Genomic DNA, 24,345 nt, shown 5'->3' with positions numbered 1-24,345 from the left:
CAGCTTCAGTCATTGATTATAAAGGGAGGGAGAGCGTGGTGCTCGCTTTCTGTGTAATTCGTTCACAAGAAAGGTTAATGTTTTTCATGAGACTTTGTGAGTACTTCATACTTTACCTTGACAATTTATTTTTAAACCTAGTGATTTTATAATGTTTAATATTTATTCAACAGTGAAAAGTGGAAAAAAATATTACAGGAAATGGCGAATATGATCTAATAAATGCTCCTCTGCCACCATCTACAGGTTATAGTGGTAATTAAAGTCTTTTTTTTATTTTTAAATGAAAGTTGTTTCTATCAAACGTATTTCCTACATCTTGAAACATTTGGTTTTACAATATTGGGGACAATTTTAGAAGGGTAAATAAGTTGGCTAATATTTTTGGTCATCACATTAAAAATGTGTGCGTGTCCAATTATAGACACCATTTTCTTATTTAAACATTCCCATTAGCTTTGTCTTTATTGCAATCAATAAAACTGGTTTATTGGCAAATTAGTTAAGTGTGATAACTGCATTAAAATATAAAATCAAGATTAAAAAGTCAGCCATTGATGGTTTTGCGTTGATGTACAGTGAGTACAGAATGACAGCTAACAGTTTACAGTAAATGCCTAAGCTGGTTTAACGAAAACCAGGAAGTAACCATGCATATGATCAATTTAGTGAAATTATCAATCTTTCTATGGTGAAGTCTTAGCTCATGAATATTATTTAGATACTGGTGTTGCTTCTAGGAGCATCCAGTCATGTTACCTTACCAATATTCATGAATTCACCATTCTACCCAGAAATGTTATGAGGCAACGTCACTTTGAGCTTATTCATATTTATGAGCCAGTATTTTAACATAATATAGTTTGCAGCAAAGTCTTAGCTCATGAATATTAATTAAGGTTTTCGGATTATGTCATACCTACTTGTACAACGTCATCAATTTAAATGACGTCGTCACATCACACTTACTGTATATGTTACTACATGAAGAATGTACTATGCCAAAGTCTTGGCTCATCAATATAAATTAGGTTATCCTGATGTTGCCTCGTAAATGTCCAGGAGCATCTAGTCATGTTATGTTATTCATGATCTGATCCTTTACCATAGTAGGACTCATAAATATTCCTTAGGTTAACATCATTTGTAAACTGGTGGTGAATTTACAAATGGCTAAGTGTTGGCTAATAAATAATAATTAGGTTGACATTGCTTGATAACAATCACAGAGCATCCAGAATAATGTCTTGGCATATAAATGTAAATGAGGTCACACTGACCATCCAGTCATGTTACCTAATTAATATTCATGAAGAATAACTTCACCATAGAAGGACTTGTAAGGACTTAATGTAAATATAAATAAATATTTCTGAATATAATTGTTATACTGATGTGATGTTGCCTCAAATCCCTCCAGTCCTGTTACTTAAAGGGTTAGTTTACCCAAAAATGAAAATCCATCATTAATTACATTAAGACTTTCTTTATCTTCGGAATGCAAATGAAGATCTTTTTCTGAGAGCTTTATGTCCTTCCATTGACCGCTACGCAATTGGAACTTTGATGCTTCATAAAGAGATCGGAAAAACTAATCCATATGAATTGAGTGTTTTAGTCCAAATTTTCCAAAGGGACTTTTTATGATGCACAGATTTAATTTAGGCTTTTACTCACATGTAAACTAACATAAGTAGAAGCTCAAGAACAGACGTCTTTTGGAAGCTCAAACGTGCTAAGTAACTATGGAAGGATAGAAATCTCTCGGGTTTCATCAAAAAGGTTTGCTTTCTGAAGATGAACGAAAGTCTTAAGGATTTGGAACAACATGAGGGTGAGTAATTAATGAGAGAATTCTCATCTTTAGGTGAACTAACCTTTTAATATTGATTATCTGAGCCTGTACCATCGTAGGGCTCGTATAAATCTTACTGTGGCAAAGTCTTGGGGCATAAATACTAAAGGGATAGTTCTCCCAAAAATGAAAACTTGCTGTTAATTTTTTGCTTACCCTATGGTCATCCAAGATGTAGGTGTTTTTTTTTTTTTTGTTTTTTTTTTTCTTCAGTAGAACAATATTTTTAGCTGAAACATGGTGATTCATATAATTAATTCATTCTTATTGTTCTGCTGAAGAAAAAAATCACACCTACATCTTGTATGGCCTGAGGGTGAGTAAATTAACAGCACATTTTCATTTTTGAGTGAACTATCCCTTTAATTAGGTCCGACGTTCTCCCATGCTTTCTAATTAATATACTTGAGCTGAATTTTCACCATGAGCTGAATTTTCATTCATACCTATTACTTTGGTCATACTGACATTGGTACTCATGTAGCAAAGTTATGATTCCCACCATGATTAGCCTAAGTGTTAGGTCATACATACTAATTATGTTAAAATGCTAAAGTTGCTTTGTTGCATTTCTGAAGCATTCAGTCATGTTACCTAATTAATATTAAAATATTAGATCTTTCAAAAGCAACCTTTATGTCATCTATAACCACTTTATTCTTTTCTGTTGTCCCTTGTATTCTGACTCCAGAATGTAGCAAGCAAAAACAAGAATGGAACTGTGTCGAATGAAGAATCTGTTTCCAAACCGTCCAGTCATGAACCCAGCCTCCATTCAGGCCACTATGTTCAGGAAGCTCCAGCTAAATATTTGAGGTCCTCTGGAGAAAGAGCCACCACATCTGTGCCTGTTAGAAAAGACCCACCTACTTCCCCACCAGAGGCCAAGAGCAAAGACCCTTTTGGGTCTTTTTACTGCAACAGACTGAGAAGGAAGCCCCACGTTTTCTGCAAGACCTACAAGAGAACCAAGCCCAGCTCCACAGAGCCGAGTACGTTTGTTCTTTTCATTTTATTCTTTCCACCACTTCTCAAACATCGAGGGCAAACTTGCCTTATTTAAACTTTCTTACCCTCCAGGGTTCTGGGTAGTTCATTTAACAGCTTTTGCATGCCGTGTATGCCAACTTACCCCATAAACACTTGAAAAAAAGTGAACTTGAGCCTTTGTCTTTAATGGAAGACGTATGTCTTAAACACTCTGATTGGCAGAGGCACCAGACCTTGTTTTTGGAAATGTTCAGGAGGTCAGTGAATCAATGAATGCTACAAATGAATGTAGGCATCACAGCATTATAATTTACATTATAAAAATGGATATTCATCTTGAGATTTGCTAAAGATTACATTCAACAGTGTAATTAAAGGGGACATAACACACCCAATTTCTGACAATCTCATATTAATCTCGAGTACCTATAGAGTAGTATTGCATCCTTCATATCTCTGAAGAGACTTTAATTTGATCAGATTTATAAAGGACAGATACAGCTGTACCACTTCTTTCCGAAAACAGTCAAGCTCCTAAAGACGTGCTGTGGGTGAAGCTAAAGAGCCACAAGCGCAATATATTTCGCATGATCCCTGGATAACTTTTGATTCAATATACGTTCATGTTGTTTACATTATATGCACGATTGAAAACAGAGACATTTGATGCAGTTTTCTTACCGCCTGTGGTTCCGACTCATGACCGGGAACTTTTATCGCTGAGACTGCTCCGTCTTTCAGTTTCAAATGATCTGCAAATCCAGCATTGAACTGGGCCTTGTTTACAAAACGTTCGTCACCGGGAACAAACAAACACACTTGCACAACTCCGTTGCTGCCCCATAAAAACTGCATCCACTGTTTCCTTAACATTGGGTTCTTTGGGAAGCTAAACACGGTTATCTTTTCCTTACAACCACAGTCTGTGAAAAGGGTCTATGGTGCATGTCAGCTGGTGCAAAGCGAGCGTTTTCAGTTAATTCCTATGGAACTTCTATAGGAATTAAATGAAAACGCTCGCTCTGCTTCGCACCTTTATGAATGCCCGGTTATATTTATATTATTAATATGTTTCAGCATGTTACAGTCATTATATGCCATGAGTTAAGATAGCCTATCCCCTAATGAATTAAACAGTTTATCATACAGATCGAAAGCTTGAATGGTCTCCCCCCGCTCTCTCTATGTGCGTGTAGCCTGAAAAATCCATTGAAAAGTCGCCATTGATTCAATTTGATTTCTAGGGTGGAGCAAATCCGAGCAAACAGGAAGCGGAGTAAACCAATCAGAGTAGGGCGGATATGACGTTAGCAAAGCAACGGGCGGAGCTAACTGATATATTAAGCTTTTCCCAAAGCCAGTGAAAAGCAACGCGAAAACATCTTCTTTTAAAATAAAAGCTTCTAGTGCTGTCAGCTGCTGGGGTTTTAATGACTTAATGTGTTTTTGGTCATTTAAAACTGAATTCACGGCTGAATAGAACAAACTCTCGGGTGCGCCATCTATGTTGATATTGAAGGGACTTTCACCGCACTAGAGTGACGCTGTTTGCGTCACTGAAATAAACAAATGTGATTGCACGGTACAGTTTGGAGTTGACACAAGGCGCGACAGAGAGTGGACTGACCAGCCTGATATATCTTGTAGAAGATATATCATTCTGGACTTGGCAGGCAACGTGCATGCGGGGGAGGGGTGCAATTTTCGAATAATAATCAAATAATTCCCTGCGATCATCGGATATTAGTTTTGTTTGAAATGCCCATCCCTAGTTTAACAGGGTAAATAAGTATGAAATGGCATTAGACATCCTCTTTAATTTATTAGTGTTTCTAAAGATTAACTTTGAGCGTTTGATGATGGCAAAGGTAATCTAAACTAAAAATTGGGGAAATGAGCTTGCACAATTACATTTCCAGAATTGATACTATTGATTCTATATATATAAAAAAGATGTCTTGATTAATAAATACAGATTGTATATGAGTGTAAGCATAAAAAAGTGTGAAACCAAATTAACTCAGCAGGTAACAAAAGAAGTCTATTAAAGAAGTAATTTAGTAAACTTTCACCAATGGATGAAGTAGAATTTGGATTGAGAGATTCAAATTGAGTGTGAATGTAAAAATAAAGTGAAACTAAATTGACCTAACAGGTAAAAAAATAAGCCTTTTCTGATAACTGATATTGTACAGATATATAGTGCATTCCTAAATTAGCAGACTTTCACCAATAGACGAAGTAGAATTTGGATTAAGAAATTCAAATTGAGCGTGAACTCAAAAAGAAGTGAAACTGAATTAACCTGACAGGTATAAAAAAGCTTTTCCTGATAACTGATATGGAACTGATAATATTGTGTATCCCTAAATAAAATAGTAAACTTCCAGCAATGCACAAAGTGGAATCTGGATTGAGAAATTAAGTGTAAACGTAAAAAAGCCAGTGAAACTGAATTAAACCAACTTGTAAAAAAAGATGTCTTTTTACAAGACAGTCAGTCCCATTGTTCTTGGAGGCAGCGTCTGTTCTGAGCTGTCATTGGATGAAGGATGACCTTATAAAGATTAATGTCTTTAAGTGTGCGGTGTGCAGAATAGCAGCATTCACTCTCACAATCTAGATTACTAGAATCCTGACCTCAAGCTCTGAGTAAAGCCCATTACACCTCTGTCTGCTAGAGAGGAACGCAGATGTACCATCCTCCTCCTCATGATCAGCTCGTCCTAAACTCTTTATCCCCTATTATTATAGTTACATTAAAGGAATAGTTAATCCAAAAACTGAAATTCTGTCATTAATTACGTACCTTTGCATCATTCCAAGCCTTCTGAAGTCATATGACAGCTTTGTTTGAAATACAGCTTCATTCTTCACTAATAATCTTCTGTTCCAGTCCAGATCATTAAGTCAGTGAGTTCATTCAGACTGGTTATGTGAACCAGATCAGCTGATGAATTGGAAAGATCTAGCTCAAAAGAATTATTCTTTCAAATTTTTGGTTGTTTTCCTCGCACAAAGCTATCGAATAGCTTTATAAGACTAATTTTATGGTGTTTTTTCATCCTTAAAAGCTTCAGTTCACATTTATTTTTTCCTCTAGTGATGATCTGAAAAAGAGGATTTGAATGGATTGATTCAAATGGCTAACAAATGTCCACTTAGTTTGCAAACCTGTCCAATTCGAGCCATTTTAATATAGCAAAAACAGATGGGTAGCATTGAATTTGTTATTGTTTTCTGATGAATTGGTAGACAGGAAGAGGAAGGGAAGGTTGAAAAAAAGAGAGAGGATTACCCATGTCCCCGTTTCTCTCCTAAAGCCCATAATGGGACCCAGCCAAAGAGAGGCTTCTGCTACAGAGAAGGAGAGAAAAAGATAAATACATGGTCCAAAATTAACACAAATCAAGTGCCAAATGCAAGTAAAAATTGGCCGGTAACTTTATTACAAACATAATATTGAATTGTAAGAACACAGTGTAGAAACGATCATTTGACCCTCGATGATGTTAATCATGTGAACTTTTCAAATACACATACAAACTGTTTACTGAAGGAAACATCTGTCAAGACTTGCATTTACCTCATTGGAAAATGTAGCATCAGAAGTTTATCTAGGAGGCCTGAAGTTTGTTTTTTTTTGTCCTCCAGAACGTTTAGACATGTGCGGTGTGGTCCATAAGTCTGACACCACTGCTTCTATTCTTCATTTGTTCCTAATTTAATATAAAAGTTTTCATCGCAAATTATATTATCTGCAAATAATGTGCAAAACCTTATGATTCATGTTCCAAAGAACATCCTGTGTGCTTCAGTGGAAGCAAGAACATTGACCTTTTGTACAAAGGCATTTTAACATAATTCTAGTCCTTGCTTCTGATTGGTCAATGTCTTTCCCCTTCAGTCGTGCTGTCCAGCGATGATGAAGGAGCTGATGAGATGAATGACGTCTCTGGAAGTTTGCAAGAGCAGCGGATCTCAGAGGGGATCAAGGACACTCAGGTAACAGATAAAGAATAGGTGTAGATTTAAGATATGTCCCTTCTGAAGTTAACGACCATATGTGAAACATTACATGCATTCGTTTACCACACAATTTAATTTAAAGCTGATTATAAAAGTCACTATTTATTTTACAAATAATTTATGAATCAAACCCAGCCAGGATGCTAAACAAAAGTCATATCTGGTGACATTTATTATTGACGCTCAACAATTAAAGAGCCCGTATTTATACATAGACTTTACAAAGTCTTGATTTTGTTTTTGGGCTGTATTAGAATAGGTTTTCATGCTTTTTTTCACACATTTGACATTTTGCAGCTTCTTTCTTCCCAGTCTGTCAGTAACGCTCTGGGCTGCGTTTCCCAAAAGCATTGTGACCATTGGTGGCAATTGTTCTACGATCAACTTAGGCTTACGATGTTTTTGGGAAATGCAGCCCTGTAATTCCTGTGTCTATGTAGCCCCTCCTTCTGAATAGAGTAATGAGCTCTGATTGGTTGGCTTGATCAGTGTGTTGAGACTGGTCAACTGTTTTGAGCGTGTCTGGAAAATGTCACGCCCCTTACCTCAACTGCAAATTTTAGCACACTACTAATTCAACTCAACCAGGTCCCGTCCCTTTGTTTTGCACATGACTGACTTAAGGTATATTGTGATGTGTTCGTTCCCAGAAGAAAACTCAAGACTAGAATGGAGGCATTTCAGGGAGTTCAGAAACAGTGTTTAGTGATGTAGAGAATAACTCCCTTTGGAGTGACTTTGCGCTTTGTAACTTTGGTCTATTTTAAAATTCTACCAGTCAAACACAGATGAAACACCAATTCACAGGCCAGTGTTAAGACGTATTAAATTAAGTCCATTAAGTGTGGGTAAAGTTGTTTTATTAATTAATTTTTGCATATTTACATTTCCCATGCATGATGTGAATAGATTATAGTTTGTGTTTTAAATAATGGGACACAATTGGTTTTCTTAAAAAGAGACTGAATGCTTTAACACGTTGACAAAATAGCACGTTGACACTGAAAATAAAAGCCTGTTAAACGCAAATGGTGTCGATATTTTCTATTGTCTTAGAGTTTATGTTTTAAATAGATTAAAATTGCAAGTTTTTTTTACACTGTCTAAAAGGGCTGAACACATATCTGAATTTTTAAAATACAATCCTCACTCCACCATGCCTTATACAGTTTTCTAAATGTCCTAAAGCTGGATAAATACGTACACTACTGTTCGAAAGTTTGAGTTTGGTATGATTATTTATTTATTTATTTATTTATTTATTTATTTATTTTACATTTTTGAAGGAAGTCTGTTATGCTCACCAAGGCTGCATTTATTTATTTATTTTTTTTCAAAAAATACAGTAAAAACGGTAGTAATATGAAAATTATTACAATTTTACAACTGTTTACTATTTTAATACATTTTAACTCTTTAAATGCGCTTTGGTTGAGAGCACACTGATCGTCTCTCAGAGAGTGTGCGATTACTTTATAGCTTAAAATCACTTGTTTATAAATAGGCATGATGTAAAACGATGTGCGCTAAAGTCTTGTATTGCACTTTGCAGCTCGCACAAATTAATGTGGATACTAAGGATGTGAAGCTATTTGCACATTTTGAGAGAGAAAGAGAGAAGACGTGGCATCGCCGAATCAATCAAACTGTTTGTGAAATTACATCTCACAGAAAGTTTTAAAATTATTGATTTGCTCTGATAATCTGTTTAGATTCAGCCTACATGCTATAGTGCATAAATGTTCGGTACCATCGGTACTTACAATACTGTAGAAAAACAATTAGTTTTAGTATTTTAAAATGTTGATACTGAATTAGTACCAAAGTATCGGTTCTCATGACATCCCTAATTTGATTGATCTTCAAATGTCTCTACCAGTGTTAACCTAACCTACACTCTTTGGATAAAGCTTTTGTGTCCTCAAGAATCAGTTTCGAAACTCTTCGTTTAAACTTTGAAACTGTTCTGAAGAACCAGGCTAAATAAACATTGACTCATTTCAACTTATCTTCATGTACATCTGTCTTTTGAAGTCTAGATTTGTTCAGTATGGTTGTAGGGTTTCAAATTTACCATTGTTTACAACGGTTCACCAAACTCTATCAACAAATTTCCATGTTAGCATGGTTAGTATTGTTTTTCAAGCTGGACACATCTTCAGTTAGCGTTATTTTTTGTGACAGGCGAACAAATCCACTGTGGGACCCTTGTATAAGAGGCAGTTAGGAATGCAGCATTTTGGATTGTTGCAATTCTGAACTCAAAGTCTTTGAGAAAAGCTTTCGGCTCTTGATCACAGGGTCAGGATGTTTGAGGTTGATTAGAGCAATACGACTCAGATTGGTGTGTCACATTCAGTTTAGAATGCAAACGAAATAAGAAACATGTTTCTGAAAAGAGTAAAGGGCTGCTGTGTTTTTCTTTAGTAATATCAAGAAAAGCAGATTTTGTTCATTGTCATTACGTGCAAGGAAATTGAGAATAATAAATTCAGCAAGTCACTAATTAATTATATCTACACATGACTCGAATTGAGACTGTAATATTCTGCATAATAATTCTACATTAGATTGGAACCATATCAATAAAATGTTTTTTTTTTTTTTTTTTTTTTAATGGAATAAGCCAATACATAATATTAACATATATTATTATTGTATAATATAATCTAAAAAAGAGTATTTTTCCAACGTAAAATTAACACACTACCTTTCAAAATTTGAGGTTAGTAAGTTTGCTTTTTTTATTGTTCGAAATTGATCAAATGTGACAGTAAAGACATGTATAAAGTTACAAAATTTGTATTTAAAATAAATCTTATTTTAAACTTTATATTAATGCCGTCAAATCAATTAATCGCGATTAATTATATATGTATGTGTATGCCTGTATATACATACTGAATGTATGTGTATGTATGTATGTGTATGTGTGTGGATTAGATTAGATATCTTTATTGTCCACACATGTGGAAATTCATCTTCAAACACTGACTTCACAATCCAATACAACAAACACACAAAAACATAACTTGCAAGAACTACCTGCCCCATTGATTACAAACACAAAAACATAAAATAACTATATAAACTAATAATACTAAGACCATAAATAAGATGACTAAGTTATATTACTGAATAAATAGCCGAACAACCCTTAGTTACATAGTAGGCCTAATCATAGAACATTTAGTTAACAAAGTAATAGCAAATGGTATTAAAGATTTTTTTTAAGATATTTCTTGTTGCTGTGGGTACCCTATATCATCTGCCTGAAGGAAGTTTTTCAAATTCATGTTGAAGAGGGTGAATACAGTCCTGCGTTATTTGTAAAGCTTTCCTCCTGGTCTGATTTATATATAGTTCCCCCAGCTCCAAACAATCTTTGGATTGTTTTCCTATAAATGTAATCTGTGTGCTTAATAAAATCAAGACTACAATTTAGGATTATTCCTAGATATTTAAAACTATTTACAATCTCAACATGTTGGCCCCCAATTATAACTGGCTGACATATAGATGGCCCTTCCCTAGTACTAACAATGAGTTCCTTAGTTTTAAGGCGGTCTATACGCCTAAAGTAGGCCCTCTCTATATCCCCCTTTTCTCTGACCATAAGACCAACCATAGCCATGTCATCAGCATACTTAAGTAACATAAAATTACTTTCACAAATCTGCATTTCACTTATATACAAAGGAAATAATGCAGGTTATAACACACAGCCTTGAGGGACCCCGGTATTTATAATAACCTCATCAGACATGGTACCTTGTATAGAAACTCTTTGAGGATGGTCAGTTAAAAAATCCTTGATCCATAACACAAGGTGTTCATTGGTATCGAGTTTTAATAATCAATCTAATAAAATGTCTTAACTGTATTAAAAGCAGAGCTAAAATCAATAATTACAATTCTGGCAAATGCACCAGGATACTGAACATGCTTGCTAATCACATGGAGCAGAGTTAAAGTAGTATCCTCAGTTCCTCTCTGTGCTTTGATCTGACAAATGGGTGTTTGGCAGATGATTTAAAACAACCCTTTCCGTGCATTTACATAGAATGCTGGTAAAGGCAATAGGTCTAAAGTCATTAGGTGATACAGGCTTGCTGTTTTTAGGCACTGGGATGATTGTGGGACAGTATGTGTATCAAGCAAAAACTGAAATAATCTAGTAAAAACACCTTTAAGTTGGTAAGTGCACCCAGCTACGGCCCTCCCTCTTAGACCATCTGGGCCAGGTGCTTTATAAGGGTTTACCCTAGCCAGACAGCCAGCTGGTGGTATTCCAGACATGGCTACTCACTTGACCAGCCCTATCTAAATATGTGGGTTTTATCAAACCTGTTATAGAACTTATTTAACTCATTCGCAGATAAACCAGTATTTGTAAATAGGCTGTGTTGCTTCTGTGTCTCTCCGCATCATATTATGCAGACTGCTCCATGCTTTATGAGGATCCATTATAATACAATAATACAATTATACAATAATCGCTCAGAGTTCTCGTCTTTTGTCTTTAAAAAGAATCATATTGCCTTGAACAATACTTAGACATTTCTTCATCTCATGTGAAACCCAAACCTTGTTATTAGAATATATTCTAACAGTTTTTGTTGGTACAACATATTCTCACAGAAAATAATGTATGATGTTATTGTTTCTTTTAACTCATTTGCGTTTACACAGTTTTCAAAGAAAATGTCCCAATTCGTATAATCAAAACAGTCTCTCAGTCTCTCTTTACAGTCTTCAGACCACAGCACCACTTCTCTTACAGTAGGCTTTTCTTGTTTAAGTTTGGCTTTATATGTGGGCAGCAAATTAATAACATTATGGTCTGACTTACGCAGTGGTCGGTGGGACACTGCCTTATAAGCATTTGATATGTTACCATAACACTGAACTGTTTTGCTAAATAAATACACTATATTAGCCTATTTATTCATTATATTTTACTTGACCTGTTAAGTGATGTCTTGATGATTTAAATAAATCTGTCATAAAAATGACAGCCACTGTGTAAATGATTATATTTCAGCAATGAATTAATTGGAGTAAAAACATAATTTTATAATTAGATTAAGAAGTTAATGCAAAAACTGATTTATGTGCAGTTTATTGCATACAATTTATTTGAGTGTTGATTTATATCTAAAAATAAATGTCTCTGTTGTTAACCTTTTAATATTATAGTAATGTGCAAGTAAGGGCTGCCTATTATGGAAGAGGATTAGGGCCAAGCAATAATAAAAAAATAAAACCATCTCGAGATTAAAGTTGTTAAATTTTGAGAAAAAAGTCAAAATAAAATGTTGAGAATAAACTCATTAAATTGCGAGAAAAAACTCGTTAAATTTCAAGAAAAAAGTCGAGATATAATTTTGAGAATAAACTCATTAAATTATAAGGATAAAATCATTAAATTTCGAGAAAAGTCTAGATAAAATGTTGAGAATAAAGTCATTAAATTATGAGAAAAAAGTCATTAAATTACGAGAAAAAGTCGTTAAATTATGAGAACAAATTCGTAATTTAACAATTTTTTTCTCATAATTTAATTACTTTATTTTCAACATTTTATTGACTTTTTTTTTTTTCGAAATTCAACAACATATTTCTCATAATTTAACAAATTTGTTCTCGTAATTTAAAGGTGCCCTAGAACTTTTTTTTAAAAGATGTAATATAAGTCTAAGGTGTCCCCTGAATGTGTCTGAAGTTTCAGCTCAAAATACCCCATAGATTTTTTTTTTTAATTCATTTTTTTAACTGCCTATTTTGGGGCATAATTAGAAATGAGCCGATTCAGGATGTGTGGCCCTTTAAATCTCGTGCTCCACGCCCCAAGAGCTTGTGCTTGCCTTAAACAACATAAAAAAAAAGTTTACACAGCTAATATAACCCTCAAAATGTAACCCTGTAACCCTCAAAACCCTTTGTACCCTTTACAAAGTGTTTGTCATGCAGCATGTCTAATCGCGTAAGTACAGTGTTTATTTTGATGTTTACATTGATTTTGAATGAGTTTGAGGCTATGCTCTGTGGCTAACGGCTAATGCTACACTTTTGGAGAGATTTATAAAGAATGAAGTTGTTTATGAATTATACAGACTGCAAGTGTTTAATAATGAAAATAGCGACGGCTCTTGTCTCCGTGAATACAGTAAGAAACGATGGTAACTTTATCCACATTTAACAGTAAATTAGCAACATTCTAAAGAAACATTTAGAAAGACAATTTACAAATATCACTAAAAATATCATATCATCATGAATCATGTCAGTTATTATTGCTCCATCTGCCATTTTTCGCTGTTGTCCTTGCTTGCTTACCTAGTCTGATGATTCAGCTCTGCACAGATCCAGACGTTACTGGCTGCCCTTGTCTAATGCCTTTCCTAATGTTGGGATCATGGGCTGGCATATGCAAATATTGGGGGCGTACACCCCGACTGTTACGTAACAGTCGGTGTTATGTTGAGATTCGCCTGTTCTTCAGAGGTCTTTTAAACGAATGAGATTTACACAAGAAGGAGGAAACAATGTAGTTTGAGACTCACTGTATGTCATTTCCATGTACTGAACTCTTGTTATTCAACTATGCCGAGGTAAATTCAATTTTTGAATCTAGGGCACCTTTTAAATTACTTTTTTCTCAAAATTTAACGAGTTTTTTTCTCGTAATTTAACGAGTTTATTCTCAACATTTTATCTCGACTTTTTGCTCGAAATTTAACAACTTTAATCTCGAGATGGTTTTATTTTTTTTATTATTGCTTGGCCCTAATCCTCTTCCGTACCCTATATAGTTTACAACATTAGCAGAGATATTTTTTTTTTATCCTTAAGAAAATATATAAAAATAGGAAACAGTTATTTTATTTCTAAAAATATTTTACAATATTACTATTTTTACTGTATTTTGCAGTCTTGGTGAGTGCAAGAGACTTCTTTTAAAAATCTCTAAATTCTTACCCCAAACTTTTCAACGGTAGTGTAAATTGAAGAAAATATGTTATAAATTAAAGTTATATAATTAAAAATATTAATAAATTATAATTATTTTACTTAACATTTATTTTTAATTGAATGTACATTTAAAAAAATTATATGAATTTATATTTTGTTTTTTATTAAATGTTGCTGTTTTAAGTAAGTAGATCTTGAGAGAAGTTTTTTTTTTTTTTTTTTTTTTTTTTTTTTTATTAAAAACTCTAGGGATATTTCTGGCCAGATGTTTGTCTGTTTTCATGAACTATGTTGTAGCTAACCTGTAAAAAGGTCTTGAGGTTGTTTTTCTTCTCTGATTATTTTCTCTTTCTTCATGCTTCAGTCAGGGAACCAAAATAGCCCAAAGACAAACGGAGGAGTTGAAAGATCAACGACCAAAGTAGAAGTGCCTTCCATCATGGAACTGGACTTCACCAGACTTCATTACGACACAGTTGAGGCAAAGGCTAATGGGACCATTGTGGTGAGAAAGTCTTGTGCTGCTAATATAATTTATAATTGTGTTAAATTAGAAAAGTGGTTCACCAGAAGATCTTAAAGGAATGATCATGGAATGATCTTTTGTCATATAAGAGGTCTTTGTACTAGTAAAACATCCTGCAAGTTTCATAGCATAAAACTTCCTCGTCTTTATAAACAAAGCATTTATTTAAACCTCAAAAAACGGCTTGTTTTGATATTGCGGGATCTGAGACATCACACATGCAAATACATTTGCATATGCATGCCTCCAAAGCAAGACATCAACTAATAGTTATATCATTGCACCATAGACCCCTCCCCCCACTGAAGTTCAGTTGCTTAACGGCTGTAAATTGTCTACGCTGGATGTGAGTGTTGCGTCAAAAGCAAATAAGCCCCTTATAATCACTGACGTTGTGTACACTGTATACAGTGGCCCTAGGGGAACAGAAATGTTTAAACGTGGGCCTTCATAAAATATTGAGTATGAAAACTGTGTGCCATATCAGTTAAAAGTTACAAAACAGTAGAAATAACCTACATGAATTATTGAATTTATATATGGTCAGACACTTGCACGTTTCACTATATTAACATTTTACCAAAATCAAGCTCAAATGGGGTTATGACATTTTTGACCAGCAAGTTTTGAAGAATGTCATAGCGTAACATCCGCATCTGAGGCAGAAAGTGTTACGTTTTCATCAATTTACAGCAAGTTATAAGGTTTATTGTAGCTATGCGGGTTTTTTTCTGACATTTGGCCAAAATCTCATGTTATTAAAGATAAAGTGCTACACACAGGCTATTTAAGAGAGTATTGGCTATGGCTCAATGACAAATGCTACACTAAGATGCTCTTCTCCGCTCCTCAAACACATAAAACATTCACGAGAGAGGGATTTGACTGACAGTTTGAAGAGCCAATGGATTTATGAGGTTTAGTCACAAGCGCTTTTTAATACTTTTTATTGGTTAAATACTTCAAGACCCATATAGAGATGTCAAGGGTGACCAATAGGAATGATTTATGAAAAAATACACAAATAAATGAAATTTGGAGATACAAGGATTCTGAATTAATGTTTAGAATCTTTTAACGCAGTTTCATTGCTTGGTTTCTTGCAGCAGTACATATCCAAATATATATCCAAATTAGGCTTTTAAAGTATCGACTGATTGATATTTGCTTCACAACTTTTAATTTCAACTCCACATTCCACAAACCCGCAAATCAAAATTTTCATTTTGACAAGCGTGTGAAATACACCTATAGGGAGAGGGGAAACTACAAAACTGCAGTTGACCATGGAAAACTGATTTAATCATTCTTTTAACTAAAATTATAGTGTGATAATACGTTTATTATAATTATTATCGCTAAATTATTTTATTCATCTTTTTGGAAAATGACCAACTATTTATTGGGTGGGCAACAATTCAAAGGCCCACCCGTAGCTTTGCCACTGGTATACAGATGTGTGTTCAGTTTCTGACATATTTCAACACGCTTGAGTCTGCTGACAACAGGGCAAATGGACGAGTGAAAGAATGTTCGCCTGGATGCATCCAGTTTAAACAGCTTCTTTGCGTCTCTGTACAGACTTCAGAAGGATCTCAGCATTGGAAACATGTGGATGGTTTATTTCGGAGTGTTTATTTACACTAAGTGCAAATAGCGTCCCTTGTTGGCAAACACTATTTACAATGGCTCCACCAACCAATGTCTGGTTGCGCCACTCAAGTCTTAAAAATGACGGGCGGAATTTAACATCTTCAGTGGCACAGCTGTAGCGAGTAAGACTCGCAGACCTGGCTTTTAATGCAATTGACGCGGGTTTGAATCCGCCTTTTGTCGAGCTCGCTCTTCTCCATTTTTCTCATCACGTATCACATCAGAATGGCATTAATTTTCAATAAAAATGAAAATAATGTTCTAAAAGTGGACATAAACTACCTAATGAGTGTTTAATAATATTAAAAGTATTTATTGGGTAGGGTTAGGGGAAGGTGAAGATGAAGGGAGAGTTTTGTTCTCCCAGAAAGGCAGCATCCATTTAATAATTTTAATCAATATAATCCTTTACACTCTATGATATTACTGCATCCTGTTAATGTACAAAAATACTGAGGTGCAAATAGCATCTGCCGATATAAAGTATAGATAGCATCTAATTACTATTTACTCTTATTGCAAAAAACTGATACTTTTACATGGTGTAAATATAATCTATCACTATTTTCACCTAGTGTAAAAAGCATATTGCTAAGGAAATTCTGCGATTGTCACTTAGCGTAAAGTGTCAGAGGATTATATGTTTGTTCGGAGCATTTTGTTTTGTGAATGAGGCACAGTGTGATGGAGAGCTCTCAAAGAAACTTTTGTTAAAAGATGAAGCAGCCAGCTATATTGGATCTGACAGCTGCTGCATCACAAACTGTAAGTAAATTATTTAATTATGCTTTGTCATAAATGACGGATTTATATGGATTATGTTTTCAAAACACTTACTCGCAATAGCGACTGGCCATTGATAGTGTTTACTATGCAATGACATTAGCCAATCATAACAGTGGCCATTTACTGACAAGCCTTAAAGGAGTCGCACCTTAAAAACTGATCATTTCAGAGGGTCAGAATGAGGATTTAAAGGTGCCCTAGAACTTTTTTTAAAAAGATGTTATAGAAGTCTAAGGTGTCCCCTGAATGTGTCTGTGAAGTTTCAGCTTCCCGATCAAATACCCCATAGATCTTTTTTAATTCATTTTTTTAACTGCCTATTTCGGGGCATATTTAGAAATGAGCCGATTCAGGGTGTGTGGCCCTTTAAATCTGGTGCTCCACGCCCCAAGAGCTCGCGCTTGCCTTAAACAACATAAAAAAAGTTCAAACAGCTAATATAACCCTCAAAATGGATCTTTACAAAATGTTCGTCATGCAGCATGTCTAATCGTGTAAGTACAGTGTTTATTTTGATGTTTACATTGATTTTGAATGAGTTTGAGGCTATACTCCGTGGCTAACGGCTAATGCTACACTGTTGGAGAGATTTATAAAGAATGAAGTTGTGTTTATGCATTATACAGACTGCAAGTGTTTAAAAATGAAAATAGCGACGGCTCTTGTCTCCGTGAATACAGTAAGAAACGATGGTAACTTTAACCACATTTAACAGTACATTAGCAACATGCTAACGAAACATTTAGAAAGACAATTTACAAATATCACTAAAAATATCATGATATCATGGATCATGTCAGTTATTATTGCTCCATCTGCCATTTTTCACAATTGTTCTTGCTTGCTTACCTAGTCTGTTGATTCACCTGTGCAGATCCAGACGTTACTGGTTGCCCTTGTCAAATGCCTTTCATAATGTTGGGAACATGGGCTGGCATATGCAAATATTGGGGCGTACACCCCGACTGTTACGTAACAGTTGGTGTTATGTTGAGATTCGCCTGTTCTTCAGAGGTCTTTTAAACAAATGAGATTTGTATAAGGAGGAAACAATGTAGTTTGAGACTCACTGTATGTCTCATTTCCATGTACTGAACTCTTGTTATTTAACTATGCCGAGGTAAATTCAGTTTTTGAATCTAGGGCACCTTTAAAATAATAATTATAATATATATAAATTAAAATAAAATAAGTAAAAAATGTATTAACATTATAAGTCAACCTCAAGGAACATTAAAATAAAAAATACATCACGACCCCTTTACTCTTCCAGATCTCTCCAGATAAGTTTCCAACACATGCTTCCAGCACTTTCGTTCAGCACATTGGCCAATCACGCAGTTCGATTTTTGTTGTTGTTTGTTTAATGAAGGACATCTGTTATTCCAGTATTTTAATTGGCTGTTCCTGCTACAAACCACAAAACAACAGCTAGCCCACATTGGGCTGCAGATGTGATTAAGAGACCAACGAAACATTTGTTTGCCAGAAAATTCCAACTGTTAAACCCGAAACACTGCAAAGCAGCAGAAACTCGCATTTATTAGAACAACAACAACCTAAACTGGCCCTGACAGTGGAGTACAGCACCGCTTATCACTGTTTGTCCTGTAATTCTTCAAAATCACATAACACAGTGTTATTTTCAAGGTGTTTTCTTCTCTCTTTACAAGCCATTAAGGGATAGTTATTGTCTCATGAAGGAGGCCGTTTGTTTAAGATGTGTTTAACGAGTATGGGCTGTTTGTAGCCAGAAGCGACGCGTGTGTAACGTGTGGATGTGCTTAACAGGTCAGTATCTCTGTTTCAAAACATAGTGAGCTGCCACTTTTTACCATGTGGAGCCTAAAAAAATGAATCCAATAATTAAACATCGATCTATTATACCTTTCTATTAAATTCTTGCTTTCTTACATATATACACTACCATAAAAAATGGTTTTGTTATATGTATGTATGTATGTATGTATGTATGTATGTATGTATGTATGTATGTATGTATGTGTATATATATGTATGTGTATATATATGTATGTGTATATATATGTATGTGTATATATATGTATGTGTATATATATGTATGTGTATATATATGTATGTGTATATATATGTATGTGTGTGTATATATGTATGTGTATATATATGTATGTGTATATATATATATATATATATATATATATGTGTATATATATTTATGTATGTATGTATGTATGTATGTATATATGTATATATATATATATATATATATATATATATATATATATATATATATATATATATATATATATATATATATATATATATATATATATATATATATATATATATATATATATATATATATATATATATATGTGTGTTTAGAACAGGGTGACACCAGGTTGTAAATAAACAAGATAAATGTTATTAATATAAATGTACATGTATGTTAGATATGTATAATAAATATATTAGTATGTCTAAATATAAAATTTGCACTGTGTGTATGTATATATATATATATATATATGCATGTATATGTATATACTGTGTAATATATATATCGATAATGATGGCAGACAAAGTGTGAAATCTTGTCTATAAAAATGTTTATAATTTACATTTTATTTCTGATAATATTGATTAAAAGTCATTTTAAAACAATAAATTATGTGTAATTAACCATTTTAAATATATGTGGTTATTTTGTCAATTCACGATTCACTGATAATCAATTCACAAGCAATTTTTGCTCAATTCTGTCATCATTAATTTGTGCATATAACAATTTATTTTTCATATAAATTATATAATTTAATTTTGTGCACTAACAAATAACAATTTTTATACAATTTTTTTTTTACAATTATTAAGCATATTCACTGTCTATGTAGACTATTGTGAATCAGTGACTTAGGAGCTTCATTTCAGTTTGTATGCTGCCTGCGAAAAAAAAAAAAAAAAACTGCCAATGTAGGCAGCGCTGAAAGCTCACTTTTGGAACAGAGAGAAAGTGTCAAGCGTTTGTTGTCTTAATCTGAAATAATTCCAGAAGGAACGTCCTCTGCTCTGGTTTAGGTTTATTGACCACTTTATTTATGTGACTGTTCTTTTTCTGCTTTTCCATCTGTGGCAGAATAACAGCAGAATGACTCTTTTATATTGTCAGTCTGTTAAATGGACAGACTTTGTAGTCTGGTGTTTAAGAGCCCGCCAGCTCTTTGTTATCCCGTCCATGTTTGGCTTTTCTCTTAATGTGATGTTTTCCCTCTCTTTCTTTATAGATCACAGATGAAGGCATCTCTGTACCACTGAAAGGTATTTACAAGTAATAATCTTTTTTTGATTATTACTTTTTTTAAATCTTTCAGAAACCATATTTTAGGGAATTGTGAATTGTGAAATTTTAGTGAAATTTGTGAAATGAGGAGAAAGAACAACCTAGAAAGAAGACACCTGACCAATAAAGTAGACTTTTAAATAGAGCTGTTCTGTTATCTCAGGGCTCAACAATAAGAATTACATTTATATGTGTGAAAGAATTAAATGTAAATGTTAAATAATAATGAATACTAATACTAATAAAATTGTAATCTAAATATAAAAGTATTTATTATACTCAATTATTGTTAATGTTTAAAATTTATTTTTTATTAGTAATTTAGTTATATATTTACATCAAATTGTATAAAAATAATGAACAATGTATAAAATGAATATTAAATAACAAATGTATAAAATCATTAAAATTATAGTTTGAAAATGATAAATGTAAATATAAAATGATTTAATAATATATTTAATATTTGATAATATTAAAATATTACAACATATTATTTTGATTAGTTATTTAATTTAATGATTGTTTGATAATATATTAACACCTAATTATATACAATTTTTAAAAACATTTTTAAATGAAGACTGAATAATAAGGTAAAAATATAGCTGCGAGCAGCAATGGCGGGCCCAAGCCCGGTGGCACCGCCACCCCGGTGGCTTCAGGGCAACTGTGCACAGCGGGCAATAGGCACTTAAAACGGTTAAACATCAAAGGACTATGTCAAATTCACTCCACATTTACTGCACTACAAGGTGCCGTTATAGAGCCCCTCCTCCCTGCCCATTTTCAAAGGATTACATGTGCCAAGTTTTAACATTATTCTGATGAATTTTGAAGCAAATCAGGTAAAAATAAGAGGGTGATCTCAATGTATGCTGAAAGTGACACATTTTCTGCTTCCAGTTGGAGGCGCTATGACTTTGAATCACAATAGTCAAATCCTTGTGATCAGCCTTGTACAACGAAGACTAAGCCAAAGTTTCATCAAAATCAATTAATGTATGCAGAAGTTATAACACTTTGTTTCCCTTTTCTTGCCATAAATTCGTTGCCTCGCCACGGCCAAACCGTTTGAGATATCCAAAATCCGTTTGCAATTAAACAACTTCAATGTGTTAGCAACAAGTTAAAAAAAGCTTGGTGTAAATTGGATAAACCCTGTAGGAGTAGTAGTATAAAATTCATAGCCTGTTTTTTCAAAAAATTAACATTCAAACCAAAATAGCTGACTTCCTGTTGGTCGGAGCTAATGAATGTAAATTAGAAAATTGTCCGGCTTGATGAGAATAATATGTGTACCGAGTTTGGTGACTGTAGGAAAACTAACCCCCCACTTTTGTCAAAAGGTGACGCTACTGAGCCCCTCCACCACGCCCATTTCTATGGCTTTGTCCATGTCTACTGGTTGACAATATTGATGTGTGTGTCGAGTTTCATGCAATTTGAAGCATGTTAAGAGCCTCAAAAACACTCAAGAATATTATTACAGTTTGACCTGTTGCCATGGCAACAATATTTCAAATATCAAAAATCCTGTCATAGGTCTACATCTGCTGTGTATTGACATTACACTGATGAAGTTTGAAGCAAATCAGGTAAAAATAAGAGGGTGATCTCAAAGCATTTTAAAAGTGATACACTTCTTGCTGCCATTTGGTGGCGCTATAACTTTGACTCACAATAGTTACATCCATGTGATCAGACTACTACAACCAACACACTCCTGAAGTTTCATAAACATCAATCAATGTATGCAGAAGTTATAACACATTTCCTGTTTCCCTTTATCGCCATAAATTCCGTTGCCTCGCCACGGCCAAACCGTTTGAGATATCCAAAATCCGTTTGCAATTAAACAACTTCAATGTGTTCGCAACAAGTTAAAAGCTTGGTGTAAATTGGATAAACCCTGTAGGAGTAGTAGTATAAAATTCATAGCCTGTTTTTTCAAAAAATTAACATTCAAACCAAAATAGCTGACTTCCTGTTGGTCGGAGCTAATGAATGTAAATTAGAAAATTGTCCGGCTTGATGAGAATAATATGTGTACCGAGTTTGGTGACTGTAGGAAAAACTAACTCCCCCACTTTTGTCAAAAGGTGGTGCTACTGAGCCCCTCCACCACGCCCATTTCTATGGCTTTGTCCATGTCTACTGGTTGACAATATTGATGTGTGTGTCGAGTTTCATGCAATTTGAAGCATGTTAAGAGCCTCAAAAACACTCAAGAATATTATTACAGTTTGACCTGTTGCCATGGCAACAATATTTCAAATATCAAAAATCCTGTCATAGGTCTACATCTGCTGTGTATTGACATTACACTGATGAAGTTTGAAGCAAATCAGGTAAAAATAAGAGGGTGATCTCAAAACATTTCAAAAAGTGATACACTTCCTGCTGCCAGTTGGTGGCGCTATAACTTTGACTCACAATAGTCACATCCATGTGATCAGACTCCTATAACGAACACACTCGTGAAGTTTCATAAAGATCAATATATGTATTAAGACGTTATAACACATTTCCTGTTTCCTTTTTCTCGCCATAAATTCGTTGCCTCGCCACGGCCAAACCGTTCGAGATATCAAAAATCCGCTGGCAATTTTTAATCTTCAATGTCTTGACTTCATGCTGACCGAGTTTGGTGGCGATCGGATTAATCGTCTAGGAGGAGTATATCAAATTCCAGAGCATGCGTTTTTCAAACAACCCTTAATAGCTGACTTCCTGTTGGCGTGGCGATTAACTTAGAGCGCGAAAGTTGTTCGGCCCGATGAGGTCTATATGTGTACCGAGTTTCATACTAATACGTGCAAGCATGTTTAATATATGGACCAAATTTTCAGACTTTTTTCAAGGGGGCGCTGTCGAGCCCCCCTGCCACGCCCGGGTACCAGCCTCTCCGGCGTCCTAATGGCCGCGGATTCCAATGTGTGTGCCAATTTTCAAGAGTTTTTGAGCATGTTAAGGCCCCCAAAAAGCCCCGGAAGACGGGAAAAAAAAAAAAAAAAAAAAAAAAATAATAATAATAATAATCCTTAGAAGAACAAGAGGGCCCTGCGCGAATTTTCGCTTGGGCCCTAAAAAAACATTAAAGGGGTCCTATTATGCTTTTTCATCTTTAGTTAGTGTGTAATGTTGCTGTTTGAGCATAAAAAAAGATCTGCAAGGTTACAAAGCTCAAAGTCACTCCAAAGGGAGATATTCTCTTTGACAGAAAACACTTTTCAAGAACTACAACAAACTACAGTGGCACTACAATGTGACTTCACAAGATCCTGAAAAAGCACAATGTCAGTCATTTAAATAAACCCCTGTCCACGAAGTATGCAAAAAGACAGGTGAGGCCTGGTTGGGCTGTGTTAAAGGATTAGTTCACTTTTAAATAAACTTTTCCTGATAATTTACTCACCCCCATGTCATCCAAGATGTCCATCCCTGCGTCTCAATCACCTAGCTCCCTAGGTCGTGAATCAGTATATAATGAAAGTGAATGTGGCTGATACCCTGAGCAGTGCCCTGACTACTGAACTAGGGAGCTGATTGAGACACACGGTATGTCTTTCTTTCTTCAGTTGAAAAGAAATTAAATTTCAATGGGCACCAAACAGTTAAAGGTCATAATTAGTTTCATTGCAGCTTCAAATTGTTCAGCACAATCCCAGATGAGAAATAAGGGTCTTATCTAGTGAAACCATCGCTCATTTTCGGAAAAAAATTTAAAATTATATCAATTTTAACCAGAAATGCTCGTCTTGAACTAGCCTTCTTCTTCTTCTTCTTCTCCTCTATTAGAATTCCAGCAGTGTAGACACTGCTAAGCATAATACTGCCCTCCACAGGCCTCCAAAGTTTGAACTAATTGTTATATACTATTGAACTAGCATATTGCATATAAAAATTAGTTCAAACTTTGACCTGTGGAGGGCAGTAATACACTTAGCAGCGTCTACACTGCTGGAATTCTAATAGAGGTGAAGAAGAAGAGAGCTGAACAATTTGAAGCTGCAGTGAAACTAATTATGACCTTCAACTGTTTGGTGCCCATTGAAGCCTACTATAAGGAGAATAATCCTGGAATGTCAAATTGGTATGGCAAAATTGATGGCATCATTAATATTTAAACCTGAGCAGATGAAACTCGCGGTTATAGTAAGGGGCATGACATTTCCGTAACACAATCTAAGCCGTTTGCCAAACACAACA

The 24,345-nt window shown here is 34.5% G+C and overlaps 1 protein-coding gene across 3 annotated transcripts in view; it reads left to right on the top strand.

The window, feature by feature from the left end:
• Positions 1–24,345, top strand: part of senp7b (SUMO specific peptidase 7b) — a 48,412-nt gene that overhangs the window by 9,163 nt on the left and 14,904 nt on the right. For all 3 annotated transcript variants that reach the window (XM_067395940.1, XM_067395938.1, XM_067395939.1), the window contains 4 exons: positions 2,547–2,847; positions 6,753–6,850; positions 14,214–14,354; positions 20,078–20,111. In XM_067395940.1, the coding sequence (XP_067252041.1) occupies positions 2,547–2,847; positions 6,753–6,850; positions 14,214–14,354; positions 20,078–20,111 (574 nt within the window). The remainder of the gene's footprint in view (positions 1–2,546; positions 2,848–6,752; positions 6,851–14,213; positions 14,355–20,077; positions 20,112–24,345) is intronic.

The sequence above is a fragment of the Chanodichthys erythropterus genome, chromosome 10, assembly GCF_024489055.1.
Source record: "Chanodichthys erythropterus isolate Z2021 chromosome 10, ASM2448905v1, whole genome shotgun sequence".
NCBI classification, from domain to species: domain Eukaryota; kingdom Metazoa; phylum Chordata; class Actinopteri; order Cypriniformes; family Xenocyprididae; genus Chanodichthys; species Chanodichthys erythropterus.
This window is presented reverse-complemented; position numbering and strand designations above follow the sequence as displayed.